The 23,013-nt window shown below is 25.7% G+C and overlaps 1 protein-coding gene across 3 annotated transcripts; it reads left to right on the forward strand.

The window, feature by feature from the left end:
* The first annotated feature begins 301 nt into the window (after window positions 1-301).
* On the forward strand, window positions 302-18,315 carry LOC107437550 (3 beta-hydroxysteroid dehydrogenase/Delta 5-->4-isomerase type 3). Of its 3 annotated transcripts, XM_016049605.5 has the most exons (6): window positions 371-511; window positions 2,835-2,890; window positions 5,480-5,618; window positions 7,379-7,543; window positions 9,882-10,097; window positions 14,231-18,315. In XM_016049605.5, the coding sequence occupies exons 3-6, from the start codon at window positions 5,486-5,488 to the stop codon at window positions 14,788-14,790; spliced, it is 1,074 nt and encodes a 357-aa protein (XP_015905091.1). In that variant the 5' UTR covers window positions 371-511; window positions 2,835-2,890; window positions 5,480-5,485; the 3' UTR covers window positions 14,791-18,315. The 3 variants fall into 3 exon arrangements, with proteins under 3 accessions (XP_015905092.1, XP_015905091.1, XP_015905090.3); XM_016049606.5 differs by lacking the exon at window positions 2,835-2,890 and having other exon boundaries at window positions 302-511; XM_016049604.5 differs by lacking the exons at window positions 371-511; window positions 2,835-2,890 and adding an exon at window positions 5,233-5,350.
* The last annotated feature ends 4,698 nt before the right edge of the window (window positions 18,316-23,013 follow it).

The following is a 23,013-nucleotide window of genomic DNA, read 5'->3' on the forward strand; positions in this document are numbered from 1 at the left end:
TTAAAATTTGAAGTACTTATGAAATACACTAAAAATTCGACACCTTTTAACGTTCGTAAAAAGTGAAAAGTTTTAACAGTTCTCTTAAAACGGAATAAACTCAAACATATGAAAGATCGGTGCACAGCTTTTAGAGATTCGCTAGATTAAAGACACTACAACTTTGATTTAAAATAGAAAATGTGCTTTCGTCTCAAACGATATTTAAATTCACTAATCCCTTTTATTTAATGAAAATCCAAAGGTAAAAGAAAATCCAAAATAAATGCTATAAAATGTATAAACATAAATAATAATATAGTTATTTCCATAGAATTTCCATCAAATGCATTATTGTGTAATTGAGGTCATGTGATAATGACATTCCGAATGAGTTTCGGTTTAAGTCAAAAGACGTGACGTTGAATGAAATCGAAAACATGGGAAGTCGTTAATTAAAGATAAGAAGATGTACTTGAATAAATTTTGAAAGAGCAGAACAGCAGGACGTCTCTTCCTTGAAAGTTCTAAGGTTTGTTTTCAGTGTTAATTTTCGTTTTATCTAAGTTTTCTTCTTAAATACCGTTTAAAATTTGTTCTATCAATTGTTTATATTTCATACTTTTCAAAATATATCTATAAATTTAATAATGGTTTGGTTTCAAAGTTGCTAATAAAATTACTTAATGTGAATGCCTTTGACTCCTGATTTTCTTTGCTTGCCGTACTACTTTTATTCTTTTTTGTATTAAAAGGCAAAACATTGTTATTTTTAGAGTTTAGCTTATATTGTTTAAGTTATTAAAGTTTATTCTCTTACTTATAAATGATTGAGCATGACTTAAAAGTTTTTTGGGGTCTAAATTGGATTAAATTAAGCAAAATACATTTGATATTTTATGTTTTCCTTAAAAAACTTCATGTTTCAATTTCTTTGTTATGAAGTGTCAAAATATTGTTTGTTGATGTTAACTCTTATATATTAGAAAGAAACTAGTCACTCCCTAGACTGAGAACTATTATTTTTTTTAAAAAATGCTAATATTTTTTACTTAATGTTTTTACTTTTTAATTTTTTTGTGCAGAAATTTTATGTTTGCTCTTTCCTTTATTTTTTTTAACTATTGTTATTTCGAGAGTTAAATTTAATCTGTTATTAATTATTATTCTTTGACTTACTAATATCTAACCATGACATTGAAACTTTATTCACTACATTGTGATACATAACATGAAATTAAGTAAAAGAAATGTTATTTTATGTCTTTCTTTATTAACTTCATGTTACAATTTCTTTGTTTTGAAGTGTCATATTAGCATCTCTTCATCACGACACTTATATATTTAAAAGAAACTAACAGCTTCTTTGAATGATGAGCTGTTATTACTGTAAAATATTTTAATTTGTTTAACCTACTTTAATAGATTTTATGGTTACGTGCAGGGTTGGGTTTTTGCCGTCAAAAACTGGTTTTTGACATGACAGTGGTAAAAACCGTGTTTTTACCGGTAAAAACCGTCAAAAACCTACTGTTTTCTTTAATTTATGGCATGTAGCGGACAATATTTATATTATTTTCACATAATTGCCTTTTTAAATGAATGTTGTAAATGATTGCTGTTGATTTTGCAACGATATACATGTATTCTAATAGAAGGATATACATTAATATAGTTCCACATTCATACATTCATATATAGTTAAGAAGTACATTCATACTTTTATCATTATAGCTTGATTTGCAAAGGATTCAAAATTTTGCACTTCTTAATTGTTAGAAATAAACAAACAAACAAAAAAGCTTGGAACTATTAATAAATTCAAAAACTAAAAAGAAGAATTTAAAATTTGGCATTTCTTAAATATTAGAAATAAGCTAAACAAAACTTTCAAAACTTGCAACTACTAACAAACTCTAAGTCAAGAATGACTTGACATTCTTCAGTAATGTAATATGCCAAACAAAATGATGTTTAGAAATGTTGAAAATTTTGTTTAGTATCCTAATATTTTACTTCAAATAGTATGTTTTGATATAATCATGTTGGGAAAATGCAAGAATCTGTTCTTAAATATCTTTTAACAACTTTTTTTCTAATTTTATTGCCCAAAAATGAATTAATTTTAAATTATAAGCAGTTAAACTCAAAAATACAGTTTTACCAAAACTATGGGTTTTTGACAGAGGGTTTTTTTGACATGACGGTAAAAACCGTCATGTGTCAAAAACTTGCCAACCCTGGTTACATGGTCTATAGGTGATCTGTAAAATACTCTTATCTTTTTTCCTTTCAAAACATTTACCAGTATTGTTTAAAATTATTGGTTAGCGAACATACCCAGATCTAGAGAGGTTCTTTATTGAACAAGTTTGGTAGCAATAAAGAAATAAAAGAATTTTATCAAACTCTCATAGGAGGCTGATTATCAGAACTCAACTGTAAAGTTTCAATTCTTAAAATAAATTAAAGTTACTTCGCAAAAGGTAGGTATAAGTTATTGGAGCAAGTTCTAAAAAATCATAAGAATTAATCTGGAAAATATAAAATTCTTAATAATAAAGTTTTATTCTTTATTAAAGAATATTGTGTTTTATTTTATACTCTATTAAAGAAAAATGTTATATTTTGCACTCTATGATGAAGACTCTAATTAAAAATAGAGAGTACACTAATCTCGCATTGTCTTTGTATATTGTTCAACAAATTAACTGACTATAATTATTATTCTGCAAGTGTGGTAGATGTGTACATTAACTAATTCTGTTTTTGACTGGTATCTTAAAAACCTATTTTTAGTAAAATTGGAGCAATTTTCTCAATTAATATTTATTTATTTTTTATTCTTGTAATAGACAGTATTTCTGGTAGTTGGAAGAAATATTGTACCTACAATCTAAACATATACAAGGTAAATAATATATTCATAAAGTTTTGTTTAACCTACATTGTTAATTACTTATAATGTATTAATCAAGTATGCTAAGTCTGATATTTAAAATGATATAGTTGAAGTCAATTTTTGAAATATTCGAAATTTGCAAATATATAAAATTGTGTTGGTCATTGGTCTTTTTATCCTTCCTCTCCTAAGATTGTTTAAAATCTAATTTTGTTTCTAACTGGAGAATTATAATATTTGTTTATTAATGAAAGTAATATATATAAGAAAAAGGAAAGTCCTTTTTTTGCATACTCTTACAAGTTTGAATTTAATATCAATTATAGTTTTGTATTTAACACTAAAATTTCCCCCTTTCATCAATAATTTTTTTTTATTTTTTTCTTTATTTTTTATGGAATTTGGATAATTTAGGATTGTTTTTCCAGTGAAAAGCAATGTATTAAAATTAATTTTTGGAGTCTACGTGTTACTACAAATCCATTTTCTGAAATGAAAATAACCAACATATAATAACATCTCTGTATTGTAAAGCAGAATTCTTCCAATTTTTATTATTTTCTTAACTATTATTCATTTAAAAGCACCAATGAATTATTATGATATGGGATTCACAACATATTGGCTGTAATACACTCGTGTACATAAATTAAGTTGCACCAAATAAAGGTTGTAAAAACAAAACAAACATGACTTATTCATAGTCCATTTATTAAACAAGAGTTAAAGAACATAACGGATGATGTACGTATGATAACATTCATGAAAAGTATGATTTTTTTTTTCTCCCTGGAGCAAATGTGTAAATATCTCCTTTGAAACCATTAAATATAACATGGTTACTAGGATGGTCAATACATTGTATGTCTTCTATACAAAGAAATACAATCTGTACGATGCCTAGGTATGCTGACTATCAAATTATGAAGCTGGTTTTGAGGAAGATTACTCTACTTAGCTACATTGCTTCCGAAGTTTCAACACACATGTAGAAGAGGGTTGTCTGGCTGCAACTTGTCAGCCAAGCATGCTCTATCCGAATCAAGTCAGGTTAAAATGCAGGCCATTTTAGTATGATTAATATCCCAGGGCTGATTGTGCTTCGGAAAAAATCCGGATTTTTAGCTAACAGTGATCCGGAAGTTTCCGGAGATCGAAGGTTCACACGTTTCAAAAAAAATTTTGATCACAGAAGTTTCTGGAAATCAAATTTTCAAGGGTGGAACTTAAAAACACAGTTTATTTTATTTTTTTATAAGGGAGAGCCAGAAAGATACTTTCATGATTAATATTAATTTTTTATTAGTAAATAGTTGTTATAATCATAAACTCAAGAAAGACATTTTTGTAAATTTTAATTACTTCTCCAGGTCATCATAGGCATGTGTAAATGGTATAGGTATGTGTAAAATTTTAAATATATTTTAAGTAAACTAAGAAATATTGAGAAAAAGAAGAAAAAAAACATTGTTTAAATTTTTTTCAATTTAGATGGGTTTTTTTTTTTTTTTTTTGTTTTTTTTAACTTAAGAAATTTTTCGGAATTTTGACTTGGGCTCACAATCACCCCTGATATCCTCAGTACATAGCAAAATTTCAAGCAAATATGAATGTGATAGCAAATTATCATATTATCTTGATAGGTGTTATGTTTCTGTTATTTATGATTTTTTTTATTTTTTTTTTATTTAAAAAAAATATATATATTATAGTATTTATTATTATTTCCCTTTAAATTAAGTGATTTCATTGGATGATTTAAATCATATCTAATATTATTTTAAATTGTTAACACCCCCTGCAATGTCTCAAAAACTATTTTTATCTCTGAATTTAGTTATCCTCTGATAAAAAAATGAAATTAAGAAAAAAAAAATTTTTTTAATCATTTTGATACTCTTAAACTAGGTCATATTATTTGTGATTCAGCTATATTTAAATCAATTTTTCAAGCTGTAAATTTATTTATTTTAGCTTTGTGGATGTTTCTAACCATATCTAATATTTTCAGTTGTCAGCACCCTACTGATAAGTTTAAAAAAAGAATATTTTTATCTGTGATATTTACCAACTGATTTAAAAAAAGTATTTTGAATTCAATTTTTATTCTGATTTTTATTTTACTGGTTTTTAACTAAATTTCATTTTTCAGTAAAGCTAATATAGCTCTAAGAGTTTCATATTTTTTATGATTCAGCTACATTGCATCAAATTTTTCAAGCTGTAAATGTATTTATTTTAGAATTTTCTTTTATCTCAGAGTACTTAGACTCTATATCAGTTTTATTAATCTCCCAGTCATCTTTTTTATCAAAACTCTTTGTCATAAGCTTTCCTATTCCAACTGAACACACATGAATCTATTTAATATGATAATTCTCATGGCATGCTGCCAAGGTTGGATAAAATAAATTATGCTGTTGAGAAGTTAAATTCTAATTTGCGACATTGAAAGTCTCCTTTTTCATGGTACATGTTTTGTTTTTTTAAATCTATTTCTATTATTTTTCCTGGTTGGACATTAATTTAATGTTTATTATTATAATATAATAATTGTAATATTATTTTTCTGTTATTTAATTTTTTTACATATTTTAGGCCAGAATGACTGAAAAAATAGTTATCACAGGATCAAGCGGTTGCTTGGGACAGCATATTGTAAAATTGTTGCAAGAAAAGGATGATAATTGTGGGGAAATAATATTATTTGATAAAAAACCATATTCAAATAATTTAGGTAAATTTTGAAACTTATATATATATATATATATATAATTTTTTTTTAATTTTGGAAATAAATATTCTTATAATATTTTGTATTTAATGACTTTTTTGATTATTAAATCATTAAAAACTTTTAATTAAATAATGTTATTACATTAACTTTATATTAAAAGAATCTAATGACACTATCTTGTTCTTTTATTTAGTAAAGCTTCACACTGCTGTTAAATTATCTAGGTTGGATGCATTTCTTTCATTAAAATTATTTAGTTTTTGTCAAAGAAATCACCTAAAAAATATTTATATATTTTCATATATAAAGGTTGAACTCTGTTTATAGATAAATAATTTATTGCTTTGTATATTTGTAATTTTGAATTGGATATTTTTAATTAGGTATCGATTTAGTTTCATCGACATAAAACTAAAATATACTATTTATTTTACAAAGATTTATTCTTAAATGAAAGTCTTGAGTGTTTATTTAATTAATCCGTATAATAATAAAAATATTACTTTTTAAAAAATGTGTTTCATAATTAAAATGCATTAGTTGGAAATTTTTTTATTAACTATCTGCAATTAATTCTATGTTGATTAGAAATTTAAAATAGCTGCTGGTTCATCTATTTATGTGTATTCATTCATTTTTTTGGAGGAAAAAAATCAATTGCAGCTGGTAAATAAATTATTTTTAACAATTTATATTTTTTGTATACTATGTGTTATTTTTTTTCGTAATATAAAACTTAAAATTTATTATGATAAATGTCAACTAATTAATAGCTTAATACAATCATTTTTTAACCACTAAATCTCTTTCTATTAGAATCACAAAAATTTAATATTTGAGTATATTGAAAGTTGTTTAAATTATTTACTTATCTGGTGGGATAAAGTAGGTATAAAATCAAGCTTTTTTTTTATAAAAAAAAAAGGCTCTAAAACCAAACCATTGAATTAATTTTACCGAAAATTTTGACACATTTTATATACATTGAATTCATATAGAATAAATATGAAGTATAACTTATCTGTATGTTTTCTTGCCGTAATGCATTTAAAAGAGCATTTTTTGATGTATCCTATTTATCCCAGAGTGGGGTAAATTGGATATAGCTCTAAAAATAGTTGATATTTCACTAACAAACATGTAAATCTTGTTTCGGAAATAAAAATGCTCTTAAATAAATGTATCATGATTATATTTGAAAAAATGAATGATGAAAACTTTTGATTTTTTATTATTTCGTATAAATTAAAAAGCCAATTTTCATGGCTATAAAAATCAGGTTTCACTTCAGATGTGAAATATTTTATGCTATTAAATACCTTATCTGATTGAGTTACTTATCTAATTGAGTTGTTAACTAAACAGTTTACATTAATCAATGTATAAATTTATCATTTTTGTATAAATTCTAAACTGCTGTTCATCAAGATTTAATGCAATACATATACAGCTTTAATTATTCAAGCTTAGAAAGCTCTGTCTTTTTGGGTTTTTTTTACATAATTTGTTTACAAGTTAATTTTTTTTTTGTTGAAAAATTTGAACAGTAAATAATTTAACAAGTGTTTTCCAATAGGCATTTCATAAGCTTTTTTACATCAAATATTATAAATCTTGGGTACTTTTGAAAATCTTTTTGCTTCATAAATACATCCTATAATAGTCTTTTTTTTTTTCAATTGCTTTCATTTAAAAAAAGAAAACGAATGTTGTTTTAGGAAATGGAATTTTAAAAATGTTTTTTATTTTATTTAAATTAGGCCATTCAGAAACAAAACCCATGAAGCACTACATAGCTGATGTTAGAGACATGCAATCACTTGTCCAAGCTTTTGAGGGAGCAGACTGTGTCATACACGCTGCCTGCGTTATTGATCTTGATCTCAATCCTGACGTTAAAGAAATGATGTCCACAAATGTAGAGGGTAATATATTTATATTATTATTCATGATAAGTGTTCTTATCTTGTAATCAACTTTCTTTTGTTTCAAAATAAATTTTTTAAATCTAAAAACTGGGCAGTTTATATATCAGTTTGGAAATAGCTGTTTTTTTCTAAAATTTTTTATTTGAATTAATTTCTTCATTTAAATTTGAATGAGTAAAAGTTATAAAACAATGTAACATTGTTTTATAATAAAGTTTATAGCTCATTTTATTAATATATTCCTCACTCTGTTGAAATCCCTAAGTCTGTTATCATTTTAAAATATTGTAGAGTGGAAGACATAATTGTATAAATATTGGTTTGTACCTGTACTTAACAAAGAAAAATTTTAAATACATCTTTTGATAAAATTCTTAGCTGATTTTTGTTTCATATTACTTATTCTATTGAAATCTAAGTCTGTTATCAAATTAAAATTTATAGAGTAAAAGCCATAATTGTATTGATATAAATTTGTACATTAATTTTTTTAAAATTGTACTTATTCTTTTACTAAATTTAATCTTAATTTCTTACTTATGTATTTTACTTAAAACTCTTATATGAAGCTTTTGGAAAATATTGCAAGATATATTTTATCCTAATTATTGAATAATTTAAAAAGAAACCTACTTGTTATGCAAAAAAGCTACCTGATACAAAAAATTCTATACCAAACACTGAAAGGATTGAACAATTAGCCCTTAGAATAATATCTCAAAAAATGATAGAATATATACTTTGAATCAAGCACAAATTCTGTACCTATATTAAGATATATTCTGCTGTTAATGGTTAGAGTTCAGTTCAATATATTTAGCCTTTTCCTCATTTTCTTGTTAGCTTTACTTTTATTTTATCGTGATAATTAATTAGAGTCACACGACAGAATTATGAATTACTCTTTTAAGCCGCTAATTTTTAGCGTTAAAACATTTTTCTTATTAATCATTTAAATTATGCCAAGTCATCCTTAAATATTCTATTTTTTATATGGAGTTTAAAAAAAATGTAAGAAAAAATGCAAATAAAGAAGACGTTTTACGCTACTATAGAAACATCTTCAAAAAAGATTGTTTTGGAACTAACTGTATACTACTAAATGTATACTATCAGCTGTGGCATGCAGAGGTTGTAATGTTTCAATTAAGGATTTCAATTTAAATTAGAGGTTGTAATTGAATAAATAAATGTGGGAAAGATATGTATCCATAAAAATCAAAATTTTTATTTTAAATCGGCTTTTTAAATAATTTAAGGTAAAAATTATTTTCTGGTAAAAAAATATGTTTTTGCCAAGAAATATTTTTCATTTTTTTCTTAAATGTGAAGAATATTTAAATTTGTATGATCTAAAACTGCCCTGTTAAATTTATCCCATATTTTATTCTTAATAAAATATTTTGTTAATAAGTTGATTTCCTGAGTTGTCACTTGGGTGTCCCCTATGAATGGGGATCTTCATGTTATTTTCCCTCTCCTCCTTTGCCTTCCTCTGACTATTTAATGGTTAATTAATAACATTTTCAATAAGTGCCCTTTTTTGGGGGGAGGGGGAAGTTAGAACATTTTTAAGCTTATTTTCCCTATAATTTTATGTAATCTATACTTAATATGAAGTATGTTTTTGAATTTATCCCCGTAATTAAAGCTTGCTGGGAAGTTTGGTCATTATCAAAGCAATATTTAATAAATAAATAAAATATATCATAATCCAAAATGTAATTTTTTTTAGCTATTTTTGAAAGTATTGAAATATTTATAAATTTTAAAATAAGTATAAGTTTTAATTTGTTAGTATGGTTTCCTTCAACAACATTATGTATAGTACAGGGGTGGCGAACCTTTGTGCAACAACGTGTCATTTTTTCAAAAAAATTTTAATGAGGTCGTCTTTTTTTTCTGGATATTTATTGTTAGCTTGTTTTTTATGGTTATTGTTTGTTTTTTTGGCATTAAATATTAATGTTTTGTTAATAATTGTTTATTTTTTTGCTTGTTTTTTGTGAATTTTAATTTAATTGTTAATATGCTTCATAGTGAACGTTGTGATTAGTGGCGTGCCCAGAATAGTGTGTCACATGCCATAAATGGCACGCGTGCCACTGGTTCGCCATCCCTGGTATAGTATTTACCTTAGACCATTGTTAAAATATTTTTCTATTCAACTATCTAAAAGATATCATTTATTTTTTTTAAAAAATTTTCCCTTTATTCATTGTAATTATTCAAATACATCTTTAAATGCCTTTTTTTTTCAAAAGGCTCTCTTTTATACCTGTAAAGTTAAAATTCATACTTGTTAAATATTCCAGTAATTTATTCTTTTTCACAGGTACAGCAAAGGTCATTGATGCCTGCATTAAAGCAAATGTACCACGCCTGGTGTTTGCCAGCACGACAGACATGGTTTGTGGTAGTGAGCACATATTTTATGGAACCGAGAGTACAACTCCCATTCCTAATACTTGGATGATAGGAAAATATGGGGAAACTAAATGCCTAAGTGAAAAACTTGTGGTTGAAGCTAGTGGAAAGACATTATCAAATGGTAAATATCAATTCTTACTTCTCTAAATGAGTTATGCCAATTCCACTTCATTATCCCTTTCTGGTATATATAATTAATTACAATCTTCAAATTTTTAGGGAAATTACACTAAAATTTCATGATACGATATATGAATATATTTGTTTCCAAATTTTACATTTCTGTTTTTCAGCTGCTGTCTGTGAGCTCATATGTTGATATCATTCCCTTTGTTGATAAACAGGGTTGGGTTTTTGACGTCAAAAAGTGGTTTTTGACATGACATGGGTATAATACTGGTTTAAACTGTCAAAAATGTCAAAAACTGAAGTTTGCCAAGAAAATATATAAACTTCAAAACTACCAACAGTTGCCAAGCATTAGATTGAAATTTAATTATACTATAGGTAATCAGCAGGTTTTAAAATATTTTTTAATTAAAATTAAGGTAAAATAACAGATTTTAAATCTCAGAAATTTATATTCAAATGCATGTGCAGAAAAATTTTGCACAAAAATTGTTTTTATATTTATATTTAAAAAAAATAATTTTTTTTTTTTTGGATACTTAAGAAAATTAAAAGTTTATTACTATGCATTTTTGACATATAAGGAACATATAACTAATATTTGTAAGAAACTTACAAGTTATGTTGTATAAATACAAACTTGATACAAGTGTATAAATTTTTTTTTTAATGTTATATCAAATATCTTTATTATCCAGTATGTTAATTTGAATTTAAAAGTAGTTATATTTATGAATAATGATAAATATAATTCATATTGTTTATTATATTTATTTATAATTATTACATTTGTCATTTTAAAACAATTTTTATCTCTTAATTTCTTTTTCTCCACTTGTATTAAGAATACAAATAATGCATATCTTGAAAGCAAGAAGTAATTATTCAACAGCTGAATATTTAGATATTCAACAAAACTATATCGTATTCAGCAAAATGAAATTCACAAGTATTTGTATAAACTAAATTTATAAAATTATATAAAATAATATATAGTAAATGAATAGGCTGAATATACTGTAAATCGACACTAACTACTCTGTGTATTTAACAGAAAGCACTTAAATTTGTATTGTCTTATGTTAAAAAGATTATTAAGAAGATTTAAAAGAACATTAAAAAGATTTTTCTTTAAAAGAAGATGTCTAATATACAAAACTGCTAATGTTTATCTTTAAAAATGTCTAATTTTTAGTATAATCTATACTATACGCTAAATTTGGTTATAAATAAATTTCTTAATAATATCTCTGCAGATTTTCAATAACACATGAAAATGAATACATAATATTACAAAAGATGTGAGTTTTAAGTACAAGATTTTGGTTACTATTCAAAATATAAGTGTTTCTTCAAAATTTTAAATTTATTTTTTCTAGAACATATTTTGAAACACTGTCCCTTATAAAAAATATATAAATTTTATGTATTAATTAAATTTCACATATAAATATAGGTTTTTGACATTTTTGACAGTGAGGTTTTTGACGTGACGGTTTAAACCATGGTTTAAACTGTCAAAAACTGTCACATGTCAAAAACCTGCCAACCCTATTGATAAATTTATGTATAAAATTAGTCATTGTTTCATTTTAATAAGGATATTCCGAAGAAAAAAAAATTTCTCTCTCTTTGAAACATTGTTTTAAGTTCTAGTTTTCTAATATTACTGTGTGAGAAAACTCAACATTCATGTTTGGCAAATAAAAATAAAGCTGACTTTTAAATTACGCTCAAATTTCAATCTGGATGATTTAAAAAAAATTATATATAAAAAAAGGCTTCATAACAACACTAACAAAAGGCTGACAAAAAAAATGACTTATCTTGGTATTTAAAGATTTTTTAAAAAATTTGATTTTCAGATGCCAGAAACAAGTGCTTTATGGAATTAATTTTTTTAATTGTTGTGAAAGATTTTTTAAAAGAATTGTTTTATTTTTTAATAACATTTTAGCAGTTGCATATCTTTCCTTCTATAATTTAAGTTTACATTTTGATTTAAATTATGAATAGTTCAAAGAAAACCTTCATATGCATGTATGTGCATGTATATTTTGTAATCACATTTTTTTTTCAAAAGTTAGCAAGTGTGCAATTACCAAGACTAGGGAGTTGAAAATATATTTTTATTATTTTTTCCCTTTATGGTATTATAATTTATTATTGTAATTTTTTTTTCTTGGTAATTTTCTATATTTAGATTCTTTCTCCCTTTTTTAGTCATTTTTTTATGAATTTTGAATGATATTTTTCATTTTAGGAGCATAAGTAGACTTATGCGGCAAGATTATGATTTTTTGTTCCTAGTGAATATAAATGGCAGTATACTTAATTAAAACGTTTTTTTTTTATTTGGTAGTTTGGTTCGTTTTCAAATTTTTTGAAAGAGAGTTTTCCAATATGGGGCCTCGGGGGCACAATCTGTTTTTAGTATAACCACTGGCTACAGAAAGGCTCTAGCATGTTGGCATGGCAGTGTGTCCCGTGATGAAGTATTGTTTTTTCTGACATGCATATCTTTAAAATTTGTTTAATTTTTATTTAAATTCTCACATTTTATTTAAATTGTGTAAAGTGAATAATTTAATACTTTAAACTGAATGTTATGTTGCATGCTTTGTTTATATTCGACTTCCACATAATCATTATTTTTGTTACTTATTATTTACCCTTTTTCCTCATATTTATTTTATTTCATTTCAACATACTCTTTCACATGATTTGTGTTACTACATTTCTTTATCATTATTTTTTATTATTCACTTATTTATATGACATTTAGTATTAATCATTTGACATGATAATGTGTTTGTCAAGTGATGTTTCTGTAGGTTATGTTATACTGAGGACCCTTGAATAAGTCTTTTATTTAACAACAAATATTAAAAATTATAAGATGATCCTAGAATGTCAAACTGTGATTATTTTCTCCCTTTTTTTTAACTTTTATACAAATTTATCTTTTACTATATAATTGAAAGAAAAAAGTCATAACTTTATTTTGTTAAAGGCATAGCACAAAAAGTTTTTCTGGGGTTTGGGGAACTGTGGGCTAAACCTTCTAGTAGTTAAAATTTTCTACTTCTATAATAACTCAGTTGTGTGCACTATTGAAAATTGTGAAGAAATTAACTAATCTATTTTTTTTAGTGTTAACTGTTGTAAAGGAAAATAGTGTTTTAACTATCTTGCTATTGCTGATTTTAATTCTTAAAACTGATGTGTTCATGTAGGTTTAAACAAATACATATTTTCATAAAATATTATGCTTCACATATGTTTTTAACTGACTAATCATATTTCCCTTTAAAAAGAAAATAGAAAATTTAAAGATACTTCTAATATATTTTTTTATATTCTGACATTTCAGTGAAATAAAAAATGCTTTATTTTTAAAAATATTATTTTCTTGACCTTATTCATTTTATTTACTTTAATCACTTTTTAGTAATCACTTGTATATCACCGCAAGTGCATAAGTTTTTCAATTTTCATCTAAATTATCCGAATCTGATGCAGTTTCATCTGATTGCCTGCTTGGCACCATTGCAGTTAAAAAAAAATTCTCCGAAAAAGAAAAATATGCACTTTTCAGAAACTTTTGCAAATACAGCAAAAATCATAACTGGATGGGGGTAATATCATATCTTACTACTGAATACTATCGGGGAGAAAATGAAGGATTTTTAAAGTTTAAAAAGAACGACCATGTTTGTCTATAATTTATTTTATGTCACAAGTTGCAATACTTCATAATATACAAAAATAAGTACATAAAAATAGATTTATTGTTAACATGTCAACATTATAATGAATATGGTTCTATAAACAGTATTCAGAATTATTTCTGCTATAAAAATGGTTTTTGAATACCTACATTCAAGGTTGTAGTTGTTCTGATATTCATGGTGAAAAATATTTTTATCTTTATTTATAATGATATTCGTGATTTTTGTGGGTGTTCGGAACATCTGTTTTCACCAAATTCAAATGCAGATTTTAAAATTAATTTTAAGAATTGAGAAATTTGGATTTTCGAAACAACATAATTTGATTGGACTAATCTGACTTAAGAATTACAACTATATCTTACTTTATTTATTTATTTATTTTTTTACATAGGTAAGGACAAATTACGTACTGCAGCCATACGTCCTACACCTTTCTATGGTGAAGAAGACAAGCACTTTTTTTATAGAATGTTGAAAATGACGAAAAATTACCATGGTTACTATCAGCGAATCAGATCGTTGGATGAGAGATTACAAATCTGTTATGTTGGCAATGCAGCATGGGCGCACATTAATGCCAAGAACCGATTAGTTGTTGATGAAACAATCTCTGGTGAAGCATTCTACATAACTGATGACACACCTATAATTGATATACATGAACATGCAGCTGAATATTTAAACGCTCGAGGGTTCACCGTAAGCACCTTTATTTTCCCCTATTGGTTGGCTTGGCTACTTCTTTCCCTACTTATTTTGTTGATCAGCGTTATTAATGTTTTTGTGAAATTTAATCCTAACATACCTCCAGTCTCACAATTGAATTATATGTGCTCTACTTTTTTCTACAATCGCAGTAAAGCCACTCTACGCCTGGATTACCAGCCAATATTTACACCAGAAGAGGCTAAAGAGAAATCCATGGAATACTATGTTAAGGTGCCATTGTAAATTTAACTTTATAAAAATTAATATGCATACTATTTTATGTATTTGCCTTTGAACACAATCAAATCTACTGTTTTTGGGTTTTTGTATATTATATTCTTTTCGAATTTGTGAGCATTCCAGTTTCTAGTATTTTGTTTCATTTACACTTAGAATTATGAATATTGTGTTAAATCTCACATTTGGGTAGCATCTTGAATTTTTTTGAGAGAGATTATTTTAGTTTTAATCAAGTGCATTATGTAAGGCACACAAAAATTATGTTTACTTTTTTTCTTCCTAAATTACTATTTATGTAATTATGCACATTGTAGTATATAATTAATGAAGTGGGGAAGATGCTGATGTGTAGCTGCCTACTCTACAAGAATTAAACTATTTCTGCTGATCTGATTTCATAAAGAATTTTCCAGGATTTATGTATTTTGGAGAATTCCATTAACTGTGAAATTTGTTAAAAAATACTTGTCAAGGAAAGAAACATTTTTTTATTACCTTGTTTATTGCTTGTTTGTATATTTAAATATAAATTACTACTAATGATGGAGTTAGCTTCATTTGCAATGATGAGTTTGAACTTTTCTTTTTTAAATATTCTTAAATTTCCAGTTCTTTTTGTTTTTCAAAATTCTGCACTTTTATTTTAAAGTTTTTGTTATAACCATTTAAAATAAATTCCACAATATCTATCATTATTTAAGATAATTATATTGAATCTAGTACAGATGATGCTCTGGAATCTTTAAATTTATAGGTTTATAATGTGTTTTAATTGTACAGTGCAGAACCTCTTATCCGGAAATCAGAAAACCAAATAACCGGAATGAAATTCGGAACCGGAAATTAATTTTCTTCCATTAAAAAAAATTTTTTTTTCCTGCAAGATTTTGAGCCCATTTTGTTATTTAGAGCGTACGGCGTATCCAGTTGACGAAAGAACTGATTTAGAGGACGGATCTCACATAAGCACAAATAGCCTATATATGTTAATGTTAATAATAACATTAATAACAATTAACATAACATTATATAAGCCTGTATATAATTTTTATTTCATAATTTCTTTCCTTATTTAAATTTAAGTGTATTATCATTTATCATTTTTTATTATTTCTAAAACTATTTCAAAATAATTTTTTAGTTTCGGTTTATAAACATTAAAAAAACTACATTTTGTAGCAATTCAGAAAACCGGAAAAATCAGTTATCCGGAATCGCGATGGTCCCGATCATTCCGGATAGTCGGTTCTCTACTGTATTATATTTTTTGAAATATTCTTGAATAAATAAACTTTTTGTAATCTAATTTTTTTAAACGCTATTTTAAATATTGTTACTAAAAAAATTATGTATAAAGAAAATATGATGACAGAAAATGCAAAACTAATTGTATGTAATATATTAAAAATAATTTTTGAAAGGCATAATTTTATACAGAGAAATTCTTTATTGTGAATCAATATTTCCCTACCAATGAATGTCCTACTTTGTTATTGGTGTTTAAGTTGACTTATGCACGGGGATTTAAGATTTTTGTAATTATGTAGTATAAAAAAGTTTTTGTGCTGTTTTATAAAAAATTCCCAAAATTCGCCTTATCTAAAATAGTTAAAGTATTACATGCACAATAGTTAACATAAAATTTACATTATTTCGTAAATTTACTGAATTGTTTCCTTTTATATTGGCAGCTACTCTGATGCAATCTACTGAGTACCCATTTTGATTTTATTTACTGTGAAAATTAGAGCTTCTTGATATAAGAGCTGAATATATAAGAGCTTTTTAAATGTTTCCTATTAAAAATGACCAAAAAATTATATTACTGATGAAAATATTTAGTCTTATTTTTTTAGCTATTTCCTATTAAGATTATTTAAAACTTCTTACTTAAGAAATAAAATGCAATATCTTGTAATTTAAGAAATACCTTTTCATTATTTTTTATAACTGAATTGCTAGAAAGCAAGTACTATACAAAATACTACCTAATTAATATCAAAGTGTTATTTTTGTTCCAAATTACTTGAATATAAAATACATGACCGCAAACTAAAAATCTTCGTAAGGAAGTAAAGTTGGTGGTGCCATTGTAAATAATTGATGTGAACAATACCTCCAACCTTTAATGTTGCTATGCTAATGAAAAAACTACAATAGTGTAACTTAAAATATAAAAAGGAAACTAATTTCTTTTTATTGAATTAAAAGAAACAGCAAAAAAATTATGTTAATAGATGTTATTAGTTTCTGTGTTCAACTGAAATCTACTTAAAATTACTTGTTTTTCGATCAATAGATTTTACATGTTTCTTTTTCAATGATTTTCTTATTTTAGAATTTACGCATATTGTTTCATTTAAAATGTATCAAACTTAATTTAAGATAATCTTTATTGTGGGACAAAGAATATTTTCACATTTTATCCAGCCACTGAAATTTTAAATTAATAATGTAGACTGTTTCATTTTATTTTCTTATGTAAATACTGATACAATGTAGTGACAAAGCTAAATAGCTTTTTATTTATTTTATTATTTTTTTAATACTTTAAAAACTGAAAATAAATTAGTAATTATTTAGACTTTTTATTTACGTATGTTAATTAATTTGAAATATACAAAACTTAGGTTAGGATAAACTTCATAGTAGGAGAAAGAATATTTTCAAAGCTTAACCACTTAGCTCACTGAATTTTTGAATAAATAATTAGAATACATGACTGTTTTATGTTATTTTGTTATACACTAATTACATTATGTTTTGACTGTTACAAGATGGCTTTGTATTATTTTTTCTTTGCATAGTTATCCTGTATTAAACTTTGTAATTCTCCAATTTTTAAAACTGTTACTATTCATTTATAAAACTATTTCTATATATATTTAAAACTGTTACTATATATGTGTATAAAACTAATACTAAATATATATATACATACACACAGGGTGTGTCTGAATAAGACTGCAAAACTTTACCGCCTGATAGAACGCATCTATAGGAGCAATCGTCATAGAATGTATGATTGAAACACAAGTAGTGAGAAGTTAAAATTTTAAACTATCACATTTAAAGAATTAACACAAGAATGGGAAAAGATGTTATCACCTAGTAAAGTTTTGTCAGACTCACCATGCATATAAAAGTTTGTAAAGATCTTAAGAGTTTGTAAGAATCTATAAACATTTTTATTTACCCTAATAAGAACTTAATATATATTTTATTATTTTTCTTTAATAATTCTTATTAAGTAATGGGATTCACCATAGGTTTTTTAAAACATACAGGGTTTTGGAGTTAATTATTTGGCACTGTTTTCACGTGTGTATGTGATAAACAGTTTGGTATTAATTGTTTTACTTTATATCTTGCTATATTTTGAAGTGTTTCAAAACTGAAATTATTTATAATTGACACTTTTGTTCTGCACATTTTTACTTATTTTCATTAACAAATTTTATACAACTTATATTTTTGTATGGCACTTTTTGATACGTCTAACAATAAATGTTATGCATTAATACAGTATTGTTTGTCATGATGGATTATTCAACTTTCAGCTACATCTCCACTGCATTATTCCAGAGCTTAAAACAAGAGTGCACAATCTGCCAAACAAATATTCCAAAAATAATCAACAGTAAAAAGCACTATATTATAAGGGAAAGTTCAGAAAAATCTTGACGTACATGTATGTATTATGGGATAGTTTGAAATTATGAAAAATTAGTATACCTTGCAATTTAAGAGTATAAAAAATTAAATAATAAAAATAAATAGTTTAATGTTTTTCAGTTGAATTATCTTTGAAGATATGAGCGCGATAAATTGAGTGGATAAATAATTTGTGTGCAGAGAGTTTTTGATTTGCTTAAATAGTTCTAGAGGTATGCCGAATTAGAATTAATAGATCCAATCCTTTGACAGTTTTCTTAATTGAACTATTTTGATCATATTTCCAAATTTCGAGCTTCCCTCTATGTTATTAGGTTCAAATATCCAAAATGGTTAAATAGTATATTTATTTATAAAAATTTAGTTTTTTTTTTATTGATTTTGAAACTTTTAATATTCTTAGCACCACAGACTTATAATATAGATTAACTGCTCATGAGGCATTACATGCGGAAACGAGCAACCCCATCACGTGACTCGTTTACTGTTTCACGATTTTCCAATCCAAACTTTTTCCAATGAAAGCGTTTCGTAACCCACTCTCCTGTTGGGCCATTTTTTTTTTCTATAAGCAGGTGTGATTCTTGGTTTCACAGTCCAATGAAAAAGAAAAGGGGAGAGGTTCTTTCTTCTTAGAAGGGAAACATATTTTGTGTTTCATATTTCTCTTAAAAAAATAGGACTTAATTTTTGATTTTTTTTCCCCCTTAGTCGTATGCATGTTGTAAGTCGATATTTTTTCACCCTTCCAATAACTATTATTATTTATTTTTCATATTCGATGGCACAATAACAATATCAAGGTTTTATAAATAACTATATAAAACTTAGTTTTTTTTTTTGGTTTAAAACAATAAAGTTTATTCAGGGATATGAAAGATATATAACATAACTGATTCACAAATTAAGTTCTAAAAATTGAATATGTTCCTAAACAATAACTTACTAATTAATGAAGCATAATCGATATATTCTACTTCAATTAAAAAGCTAAACTGTAAATACGAAGCTCTTCTCAGTTTTGTTACAGACAGTCAAGTATTCAATACATGCATATTGTTTTAAAATTGAAAAAACTCAAAAACAAATTAATAAATTCAAAACAAGTTATGTTATAGAACACAAGTTCGTTCTTACATCTATACTATAAACTTTATGAGAAGATACATTAAAAATCATGGTTTTTTAACCGTAAGAATTTTTTTTTCTATGGAATATTCTTTTTAAACTGTGATCGATTTACATAAATATGCAAAGGTAAATTAATGATTTTTTTCGTATCATTATAACGGAACTTGACCATTTTTTAAAGCAATTTAACACATATTTTAAAAGGAATAACAGAACAAATTTATAAGAACAGTTTTAATTTAATTCTAATTAAGGGAACATTCAATAAGAAAAAAAATAGAGTTATTTGAATTAACTTTTACCAATCTAGTATAAATATGATAAACTACTCCAAATAAAAATGTTGATCGAATTAGTCTTAAAATTTTTTCAATTAAGGGAATTTTGTATTTGCTCACAATAGAACACTGCGTAGTTAATTATTTATTTTTGAATTTCCTAGTAGACAATATTTTAGTTAAAGAGTTCCATGCAAGATTTCTTGGTTGCTGACATGAAAAATCTAACTTTATTTATCAAAAAAGGTAAATTATAATTATATATAATAGGTAATTTAATGATATGAAAAATTTCGTAAATTATTTTAAGATATATAGACTAGCTAATAAGATATCAGTTCTAGAAATTATCAGTTAATATTGTCTTATCAATTGAAGTCTTGTAATTAAAAAAAATTTGCTTCATTAAACAGCTTCGCTAGCTTTAGGTGTAAAATGTTACATAAAATCTTTTTTCTTAAGCTTTAGAAACAAAGATGAGGAAATAAAAAACAATACTGACCAACATGGCCAAGATGAAAGAGTATTCTCCGACCGGAATTTTGATGAGAATAATTTTATTTTGATGGACGATGGGTCGGAGGACGGTGTGCAAAATATTAAAGAACACAGTTAGTGGACGCAAATTTGACAAAGAACACAAATAAAAAAAATTTTAAACCTTTAAAAAAATCAAAGCCCTAAATGACTTATTATGAATATTACATTCAAAACCAAGTTTTCGGAAGAAAATTTTCTTTTAATTCAACCAGCTTCCAAAGACGCGGAATGCGATAACAAGAAGAAAAAGGTCCCAGCAGATTGGCCACACATAAAAGGATATAAAAAAACGACATTAAAGTGATAAAGATGTTAGAGATAATATTGAAGCCAATATGCCAAAAGCAAAATCACCCGGCTCAAATCTTTAAATAAATTATAGAATATAAATAGATAAAAGTAAAGGATAAATAAATGAAGCAGAAATTGTAACGCTACTAAATCAAAATATTAAACATTACTACACTAAAATATCTACAATATTAAATTATTCTAAAATATATAAATCAATTTTAAAAATATATTATTGTAAAGATAAAAAAATATTATTAAGATTAAATGATTTATTCTAATAAATTACTATTTGTAACTGGATGGTGGAATGGATATATTTATATTTGACTCGATTTATAAATAATTCATTCTTTTTTTCATGTTATACATTAGGTGGCCCAACTTGCTAAACATTAGTGATAAAATATACGAATGAAAGATTAATAGTTAATGTTGTAGATAATTATTCCATTTTAAATCGTTTAAAAAAAAAAGTAATTTCGTCATTAAAGGTAGTCACCTTTGTTCGCTATGTGGAAAACGCGAAATTCCAGGTGCTTTCTCTTAACAGCATTTTATGACATCAAGAAAACATATTTTTCTTTCCATTACTATCGCTAAATATAGGAATAAGTAGCCAATATTGCTTACCATTCCTTCTTTTTCGTCACGCTGAGTGGCTGATTCAGACTAGTTTTAAAGTGAGTGTGATTTTATCATTGCGACAGCAGTCTACTTAAATTATTAGTCTGTGATCTGCACAAAGTAATTCGTATCTTTGAAATCAACCCTTTGTATATATATATATATATATATATATATATATATATATATATATATATATATATATATATATATATATATATATATATATATATATATACAGTCGAACCTCTCTAACTCGAACCTCGATTTCACAAATTTTTCGTTATCTCGAAGAAAAAAAAATTACCTTCAAATTTCCTATTTGTGTCCAATGTTAAAAAAAACTTGATTTCACGAATTTTTTTTCTAATCCCTCGATAACTTGAATTTTTTTCCATAAATAATGTAGATTTTTTTTCTAAAATTAAAAAAATATTCCCAAAAAAATCTTAGGAATGGCTGACAAGGCATGGAATGATGTGTCTTCCTCTACGATAATGAATGGCTACAAGAAGTCTGGATTCATTTAAGATCACAAAAGTAGTCAAACAATCAATATCGTTAATTCTGCTGAAAACTACACCGAAATTGATTGGAACAGATTGACCGGACTCATGAAGCTTGATGACATGGAATTTCATGACTTTGTAAACGTAGATCATGCAGTAACAGTGTGTGGTCAGTGGGATGACAATGATATCAACGCTCAAACGAAAGCTTCTTGTGAACTATCAGAAGAAGAAGATGATGAGGAAATCGAAGATTTACCGCCCAATGTTACTAACGAACAAGCACTTCCTGCAGTGGACACTGTAAGGAGATTTATTGAGAGGCAGCCGAATATGTCAGAGGAGACATTTAAAGCTATAGTTCACTTAGAAAGTGTTATAGGCTAACTTTCTTACACATCTCTAAAGCAAACAACAATTGAATCTTTTTTTAAGTGAAAGTGTAAAAAGTGTTTTAGAATAAGTATGGAATAGTAAATAAGGTAAAGAGCATTTTTCTTTATTCTACCATCGATAACATGCGATTTTCGATAATTCGAATTTTCGATATCTCGAATTTTTTCTCCTCTCCCTTCAAGTTCGAGATATCGAAGTTTGACTGTATATACACACACACTCACAATGAGCCTAAAAGAAAAACTAATACCCTGAATAACTTTAATTCTAAAGTTCGGATTTCAACATACTAGGTGAAATTAATGGTTCAAGGAACTGATTTCAAATTTACTAGTTAATTATTGATAACTATTAATGAGGTTACAAAATGGGACCTTAAAAGGTATTTTCTCGGAAGAAACGTACTTTTTTTCCCGTCAGATTTGAATTCTTAAATTTGGATCAGATATCTGGAAAATATGGTCCCAATAATTTAGCACAGACAGTGGCCAAAAGTTTTGTTTCTTCAATGTTGATTTTACGTTTTGCGTATTTCACCATAACTCAGGAACTTCTTAATTAAATCAGAGTTATAACATTCATCTATTGTAAGATATTAAAATGTGAAATTAATTTTCAATAATTATGTATTATATTTTTTTATTTTATGTTGGTCTAAAAATTAAAATAGTATATGTTTTTTTTTCATTTTTTTAAAATTTATTTGTCAAAGTGCAAAATTTTAGAATAATCAGTAGTAATTGCTCAAGAGAGATAAAAACTTACAAAATATGGCTTTT

Source organism: Parasteatoda tepidariorum, chromosome 5 (genome assembly GCF_982258835.1).
Source record: "Parasteatoda tepidariorum strain Cologne lab strain chromosome 5, Ptep-v5.0, whole genome shotgun sequence".
Classification (NCBI taxonomy): Eukaryota; Metazoa; Arthropoda; class Arachnida; order Araneae; family Theridiidae; genus Parasteatoda; species Parasteatoda tepidariorum.